We start from the raw sequence: 8,686 nt of genomic DNA on the forward strand, positions 1-8,686 counted from the left end.
GTCTGGAACTCCTGGGCTCAAGTGATCTGCCTGCCTGGGCCTCCCAAAGTGCTGGGATTACAGGCTTGAGCCACTGCATCCAATTCTTTCATTTTAATTAGAGTGTTTATTGCTTCCAAAAGGTGGTTTTAAAATTTCACATGTGGTTCTCTCCTTATATTCAGTTGAGAAGAAGCAAAAAAAAAAAAAAAAAAAAAGAGTAAAACAATTGGCAGGAGCTTTGGATATTTTTACTTATCCCATTGTGCAACACATTCAGTGACAATACAGGTTTATGAAGTTGTTCAGATAGTTTGTCTCTGAGCATGTCTGTTCCTACAGTTCTCCAGAACATGAGAGCCCTTCATGCCTAATCTTGGCTTCCTGCTGATAGACTTTTAAAGGGGTGTGAGTTGGCCAGCCATGGACCTGGGTACGCTTCCAGTGGCCACAGGAGATGTGAACACAAGGCAGAGAGCAATGGAAATGTAAGCAAAGTAACATGTATGCTTGGTGAACAATCAGAAGTATGAAATATGAGAAACCAAACCTGCCTGATTCATAAGAATGGGGGGCCGGGTGCAGCGGCTCACGCTTGTAATCCCAGCACTTTGGGAGGCTGAGGCGGGCGGATCATGATGTCAGGAGTTCGAGACCAGCCTGACCAATATGGTGAAACCCTCTTTACTGAAAATACAAAAATTAGCCAGGTGTGGTGGCACACGCCTGTAATCCCAGCTACTCAGGAGGCTGAGGCAGGAAAATCACTTGGAGGCAGAGGAAAATCGCTTGGAGTAGATCGCGCCACTGCACTCAGGCCTGGGAGACAGAGTGCGACTCTATCTCAAACAAAACAAACCAAAACAAACAAAAAGAATGGGGAGTAGGGGGTTTGAGGAGCACAAGGCTTGGACCTACTAGACCTGGAGATCTGGGGAACTAGGGATGCCAGCCGTGTTCCTTGTACTGTATGCAAAAGGGAAGTAACAAGTATTGAATGTTCACTTACCTCTTTCATTCCCCAATATGAAGTAGATATTCCCATTTGCAAAAGGAGGCTCAAGAGAACTAGAAAGCAGATGGAACAAAGAGGACTTCATTCAGTATCAGATGAATTAAGTTAGTATTTCTATGTATGTATGTGGGTCTCCTAATTTGATTTTCAAATTGTTCTTTAGAAAGATTTTTAGCTATATTAAGATTTCTTAAAAAGCTGGGCCATGCCAGGCAGGGTGGTTCATGCCTACAGTCCCAGCCACTCAGGAGGCTGAGGTGGGAGGATCACTTAGCCCAAGAAAGGCTGCAGTGAGCTATGACCATGCCACTGCACTCCAGCCTGGGCAACAGTGAGACCCTGTCTCATATAAATTGAAAAAAAAAATACTGGACCAAGAGTATAATTTCAGGCATCAATTCTGTAGTTCCTTACTAGAGAAGTTTCTCTCAATGTGTACAACACTGGAAACCATGAGGAGGTGGCAGCACAGCATTCTCTGCTGAGCGTGAGGTTGGCTCTTGGTGTTGCTTTGCTGCAACTGTCATTTGCCATTGATGATGGTTCTTCTCTTCCTCCAAGGGAGAGGATGCAGTCTGAGGGGGGGAAAAAGCCTGGGCCACGCACTTACAGACTGTTAACATTGGAGTCTTGCTAGTGAACATTTTAGTTATGATTGGATTGTTTGGATAGCTGCGTTTGATATTTGCAATATCCCTAGCTTACCACTTAATGTCTGCTCTTCTAGATGCTGTGCTTTTCCCGTATCTTGTTAGTATTCTCTTTAACCCATTCTTCAGCTAAGTGAAGTGTTAGTATTCCCTCCTCTGACACTTGTTCACTCAGCACAAAGAATTCCTACTGTTACCTCTCCAGAACCCTAAGGTCGTTACAAATGAGGAGGCTGATGCAGGTGGGAGAAAGGACCAGAAGCATGGACCATGCTGTTAAGAGAACAGGGACAAAGTGTGTTTTAATCTGGTTCACCCATCCACTTACTAGTTTGTAACCTGAGAGCTTCCACTTCCCCATCCCCAACATGGGGTCATACTGTCATGGGACTGTTGTGAAGAATGGCATGCCACACAGACGAGCAGTCCTAGCTAATGTTAGCTGTTACTGGGCGAAGGAAAAGCAGGCACTTAACATGTGGATATAGGCTATCACTTATCTTTGTCTTGTGACACCATCCTCACTAGTTCACAACTGCCCTTTAGTACAGGCTGAGCATCCCTTATCCGAAATGCTTGGGATCATTTGTGTTTCAGATTTCTAATTTTTTTCAGACTTTGTAATATTTGTATATACTTAGGGTCTTTATGTATACTTTATGATCTTAGATAATTTTAGACGGGGTCCCACTCTGTCACCCAGTCTTGAGTGTAATGGTACAAACACGGCTCACTGAAGCCACAGGTGCATGCCACCACACTGCACTAATTTAAAAAAAAATTTCTTGTAGAGTCAGGGATGGGTTTAAGCGATCCTCCTGCCTCAGCCTCCCAAAGTGCAGGAATCACAGGCATGAACCACCATGCCTGGCCTATGGTTTTAATATACAGGTTGGGCATTCCTTACCTGAAAATCCAAAACGTTCCAATGAGCATTTCTTTTGAGTGTCATGTTTGTTTTGGATTTTGGGTAAGGGATGCTCAAGCCATGTATTAAAAACACAAAACTAGCCAGGCATGGTGGCTCATACTTGCAATCCCAGCACTTTGGGAGGTCAAGGCGTGCAGATCAGGAGATTAAAGTTTTTCTACAAAAAATTAGCCAGGAATGGTGGCATGCCTGTAGTCCCAGCTACTTGAGGGTGGCTGAGGTGGGATGATCTATTTGAGCCTGGGAGTTTGAAGCTGCAGTAAGCCATGACTACACCACTGCACTCCAGCCTGAGCAACAGCAAAAGAACCCCTCTCAAAAAACTTAAAACTCTAACACTGACACCTACATACTCCTACCCATTGTCAACTCTACCTTGCTCAAGGTCCTAAATTGTTCACTATCCCATCTTTGGTACTTATTACTCTTATCAGATGCATATATTTAAAGTCTTTTTTTGAACTTATGAAAAGCTCAGTGTTGTTTTGAACATTCCCAGGCATGTATCCTCATGTCCACATGTAGTTTCTCGAGTAATGCCTCAAAGTAGAACTGCCATTTTCCCCAAGTAGTTGTAGTAACTTACACAAATGATCTTTTTCACATTGAAATGAGGAGTCGCAGCTAGAAGTCATGCTTTTCATCACTGAATGTCTTCATCTTTTAAATGCTAATGGAGGTAAGGATAACACTCATTCATGTGCCTGGCATGTCATCAGCTGCTCTGAACACACAATACCCATGGGTTTATTACATAAATCCAAGCCTGAAAAGTTGAAATTTCCATTCATGTTTATTAATTGGCAAAAAAAAAAAGCTTAGTTTTTGGAACACAAGTTTGAATTTTTTTTCCACTTTGTCTAACTGGGGACCTTAATAAACTATTAAGTAAACTTTCTGCACTCCTTCAATGTTAACCATAAAACTCCCAAACATTTGGTGAGACATTACACAGCTAAGTCTTGTTTCTTTACAACCTTGGGATGTAGCAGTCAACATTCAGCATAGGTCAAAGTTCGTTCTTACGCAGGGTTGTATAGGGTAAATACCCAGGTGGCTTTCTAAAGCTGGTATTACCCTCCACCCCGTGTGGGGGACACACCTTATAATCATCAAGTTTACACAGGTAACCTGGACAAAGCATCTGCTCTGATCCTTCCTCCTGCCTCCCCAGTGCAGTTTTCAACACTGTACAACGAGACGCCTTCTTGTTAGCATCAGGATTGTCTAAATCTTACATCTGGCAATGGTGGCAGCGAAAATCCAGCCTGTGTCATGGCAGAATAGGCTGAAAGCCAACATTACAAAACAGACCATTTTTGCAGAGCACATTCCCAAACTATGGACAAGACCAACAGCAGTAAAGTTCAGCTTTTTATTGAACACGTTATAAAAGAGGTTTAGTCAAAAAGACCAAAGCCCATGTCATCATCAGACTCCTCGGATTCTTCTTTCTTTGCTTCCACTTTCTTCTCCTCAGCTAGAAAAAAAAAGTCAATCAGGTGTTAGGATTTCCATACTTCATCTCCTTGTGGAAAATTAACCGCAATTTTGCCTATAATACTATTTTTTTTTTTTTTTTAAATCTCTACACTCCTCCCAATACTAAAAACACCATGTTTCCTACCTGGAGCAGCAGCAGTGGAGGGGGCAGGACCTCCTGCTGGTGCAGCACCAGCTGCTGGAGCAGGTCCACCGGCCCCTACATTGCAGATGAGGCTCCCAATGTTGATGTTGGCCAGGGCCTGCAATACATATGCATGCATAGGTAAATGCCCAGTTCTGTCTTTGTTAAGCACTCACGCAGCCAAAAACGAAAAGTATCCCCCATTCCAGGTTACAGTGATCAACCCCTAACACTATGTACAGTGGGTTCCACATCCATGGATTCAACAGTGGAAAAATAAGCATGTGTACCAAACATGTAGACTTCTAAAGTATACAGGAGGATGTGCATAGGTTATATGCAAATACGTTTATATAAGAGATGGAACATCCTGGGATTTTGTTATTAGTGGAAGGTCCTAGAACCAATACCCCAGACACTGGCTTTTCTTTGCTAACAGCCAAGACTTAGGTTACAGAGCAACACACTACTGTTCAGCTTTGAATCTGACAATTACATTCCTATATGTTAGGAACCTCCTGAGGTAGCTGATTGGTTTAAAAAAAAAAAAAAATTCCAAACTTCCTGAAACACTCAAATGAATATTCTTTCCACAGTTCCATGTCTCCTCTTAACGGAATTCAAATTTTCAGTCTACTAAACAAAATGTAGGACTTCAAAAGGGGCTTGTTAATGACATAGGTACGATGTTTTCAATCTTTCAAAACTCTTCAGAGGACACAACCCTGGAGTTAGATGCTATTAGCTTCACTTGCCAGAGATTAAGTAACCTATAACAATGGAAAACAGCCAGTGCAAGCTCCATGACCAGGAACCTCTTTATTATTAGTCTTTTATATCCCAACACACAGTACCTACTGTGTCAATGAAGTCTGCTAAACCCAAATGTCCATCAAGCCATAGGTTTAATGCAAGAATTTACTTAATTTGCTTGCGGGCCGGGCGCGGTGGTTCACGCCTGTAATTCCAGCACTTTGGGAGGCAGAGGCGGACGGATCACGAGGTCAGGAGATCGAGACCATCCTGGCTAACATGGTGAAACCCCGTCCCTACTAAAAACACACATAAAAATTAGACAGGTATGGTGGCGCGCGCCTGTAGTCCCAGCTACTCGGGAGGCTGAGGCAGGATAATGGCGTGAACCTGGAAGGCGGAGCTTGCAGTGAGCTGAGATCGCGCCACTGCACTCCAGCCTGGCTGACAGCCTGGGTGACTGTCTCAAAAAAAAAAAAAAAAAAAAAAGAAAAAGAATTTGCTTGCAACTTAACATGGGTAGTACCTACCTCCCGAGTGACCCTTTTTGGGAATAAATGACCTGATTCACATTTTTTTTAAACCATGGTTTCAGAGCAAAAGGGAAACCAGAGTCTGATAAGGAAACATAAAACTTGACAAGCTGAAATCTTATTAGCTCCTAGAGATATACATGCAATGAAAAACACGTAGGAGATCCAGTGGCATGTGGGGCGTTATGGCACCGCTGGAGGTACTTTAGCATGTACACCTGCCCTCGTAAATCAGCAGGCCTGAACACATCACTTTGCCACCATCACCTTACCTTTGCAAACAAGCCAGGCCAAAAAGGTTCGACATTTACACCGGCTGCTTTAATGAGGGCATTGATCTTATCCTCCTACAACAAACAAAAACGTCAATCCATCAAAATGTAGCGTATGTAATTATCTCCAAAATGCTGCAAGTTAAAGGCAAGTCACTCAGTAAATGTACAGAACATGTTTAACCAGCTCAAATAGTCTATCACAAGCAAAAGAGATGTGTGCCAGGCGCCCTGCAATGAGGCGAGCCCATCACTGCTGTTTCACGGGCTGGGATTTGCCTGAGTCACGCGGCTATTTTTAAGTTACAAGACCTGGGAGGTGGAGCCGAGCTCGGGCGTTTTCCTCCACGACCGGGGGAATTCAAAGCAATTACACCGAAAGAGGTCCGAGTAAGTGTCCCTGAGAGACGAGGCGTGGGTCAGGGTGCCCAAGCGCTGCGGAAAAGCTTTTCTACACGAAGGCTCTTGGAGCTGGAGCGCCCAGCCCTCAAGCGCACCCCATGCCCGCTGGGCCCGCACGTGGTCCTGGGGGCCCAGGTCCTGCTTGGCGAGAGAGGCCCCAGCCCCGAGAAGCGCCCGCCCCATGCCGCCTGTGTTCGCCGCCTGGCCCCGGCCGGAAGTGCTCAGTCGAACGGCCTGGAGCCGGGAACCGCATGGAGAGCCGAGAGTCACCGCCCACAGGCAGCCCGGCCGCCGGCCCGCGCCCGCACTCACCGTGACTGTCACCTCATCGTCGTGCAGAATGAGGGCCGAGTAGATGCAGGCGAGCTCGGAGACGGACGCCATGGCGCGGGCGAGTGTAGGGCTGGCGCTGCCGGACGCGGTGCTAGTCGCCGGATGAAGTGAGGGCCTCACCCCAACGCGGCCTTAGCTTCCTCGGAAGGACCGAGCACCTTGGCGGCAGCTGAGGAAAAGGGTTCTCGCCCGTATGCGCAGCCTCTTATGTGTCCACGCGGACCAATCGGCGCCCGCGCCGGGGGGGGCGGAAGAGGCGGACCCAGGACCGACTGAAGGCGCCTGCGCGTTGCGCCTGATTCGTCCTTCCGGTTGAGAAGGTTTCTCGGCGCCTGCGAGTACGGTCCCACTTTATTTTGGTATATTATAGGATCTGAGAACGTTAAAAACACTTTTAGGATAGGGTTGCCTAGGTATTCGGACTTCGCCCCCGCTGGTTCCATGAGTTGCTTGACTTGGCAGGAGCTCCGCTGTGGCCCTGATGACATTGTTCGTAATCTGGTTAGGTCGCGGCCTTCCCAGCGGGCGCTGGCCCTTAGAGTAAGGGCTGCGTCCCACCTTGGAGGCCCCTGCTTAGCGCAGGACCTTGGGTGAGATAGGTAGATGGAGGAGGAAGAGAGAAACTAACAGCGTTATGATAGCAGAAGCCGTAGAGCGCTGACAATGTCCCCGGCACTGAGCCACATTCTACAAGGATTCACGGTAATCCTCACACAGCAGGAGTTGGATGTTATCTCCATCTTGCATATGGCAAAATTAAGTCTTAGAGCTGGTAACTAGCCCAAGATTGTGTAGTTACCGCGCAGTGGAGCGTGGATTTGGAATCTAGAAGCCTTAGACCCGGTAGCTAACCCAAGATTGCATAGTTCCGGGCGGTGGAGCGTGGAGTTGGAATCCAGAAGCCTAACTTAGACCTGGTAACTAACCCAAGATTGCATAGTTCCGCGCGGTGGAGCGTGGTGTTGGAATCCAGAAGCCTAACTTCGCTGCCTAGTGCTTGGGGGAAGGGGGGATTATGGGTAAATTGTCTACAACCCGTTATGTGCTGTCTAAACCCAATTTAAATTCCTACCTTCAAAAATGGTCATCTTTACATTCCTCGTGGAATTCGCTTCGTTTACCGGAAAGTTAATTCATATATATATATATTTCTTTTTTTTTTTGCGGGGGGAACCTTCTTTATTTAGTCCATCCCATTATTTAATAATCATCTCTGAAGAAATATTTCTGTTGGAATCCACCAATCTAGAGTCCCACTTGGGTCAATCTTAACTACAAACAAATATTTTCATATTCCGAATTTTTAAAAAAAGCTTTTATAAAGCTATCAAACTTTTAAAAAATAAAGCTGTTGAGTTTTCATCCAAATCTAAGCAGCCATTATAGTGGAATTTTGGTCAAGAAAGGTTAAAGCTATTAAAAAATCCAAACATTTCCAAAGCTACGATGAGTCAGTCCAAAATACTGTTTGTGCAGCAGTGTACATAAAAAACTAATCTGCCGGGTGCGGTGGCTCACGCCTGCAATCCCAACACTTTGGGAGGCTGAGGCGGGTGGATTGCCTGAGGTCAGGAGTTCGAGACCAGCCTGGCCAACATAGTGAAACCTCGTCACTACTAAAAATACAAAAAAATTAGCTGGGCGTGATGGTGAGCACCTGTAATCCCAGCTACTAGGGAGGCTGAAGCAGGAGAATCGCTTGAACCCGGGAGGCGGGGGTTGCACTGAGCTGAGATTGTGCCACTGCACTCCAGCTTGGGCAACAAGAGCAAAACTCCGTCTCAAAAAAACAAACAAAACTGATCTGGTTGGCAGGTGGCACTTTGTGGTCATTGAGGAAATAATCGTTTTCTCCACGTATACATTACAGATAATACGTTTACAGGGTATCAAACAGTAAGCACTAACCACAGCTATTCAAGAGTAGTTAAGCAAAACACCAATACTCATGCATTTCCTTTTTTGTTGATGAAGGACTTAGTGGATTCAAGTTACTTCAGACAAATTCCACTGCCCCATATTCTCCTATCACAGTAAAAATTTCCTATTAATATTTTGAAAATACTATGCAATAAGCCATTAAAAAAAAATTTTTTTTTTTCTGAGACGGAGTTTCACTCTTGTTCCCCAGGCTGGAGTGCAATGGCACGATCTCGGCTCACTGCAACCTCCGCCCCCCAGGTTCAAGCAA

General features: G+C 45.5%; 1 protein-coding gene and 1 non-coding gene across 2 annotated transcripts; one reads left to right on the forward strand and one right to left on the reverse strand.

The window, feature by feature from the left end:
• The first annotated feature begins 1,369 nt into the window (after nt 1–1,369).
• LOC116482837 (small nucleolar RNA U3) lies at nt 1,370–1,578 on the forward strand. The gene has a single exon (XR_004252093.1). It is a non-coding gene; the product is annotated as a small nucleolar RNA U3 (small nucleolar RNA).
• Nucleotides 1,579–3,936: 2,358 nt separating this feature from the next.
• RPLP1 (ribosomal protein lateral stalk subunit P1) lies at nt 3,937–6,688 on the reverse strand. Its single transcript, XM_032175991.2, has 4 exons — nt 6,475–6,688; nt 5,761–5,835; nt 4,203–4,320; nt 3,937–4,055 (listed from the first exon to the last, which is right to left on the reverse strand). The coding sequence occupies exons 1-4, from the start codon at nt 6,544–6,546 to the stop codon at nt 3,976–3,978; spliced, it is 345 nt and encodes a 114-aa protein (XP_032031882.1). The 5' UTR covers nt 6,547–6,688; the 3' UTR covers nt 3,937–3,975.
• Between the last annotated feature and the right edge of the window lie 1,998 nt (nt 6,689–8,686).

This window comes from Hylobates moloch, unplaced genomic scaffold (genome assembly GCF_009828535.3).
Source record: "Hylobates moloch isolate HMO894 unplaced genomic scaffold, HMol_V3 SCAFFOLD_14, whole genome shotgun sequence".
NCBI lineage: Eukaryota > Metazoa > Chordata > Mammalia > Primates > Hylobatidae > Hylobates > Hylobates moloch.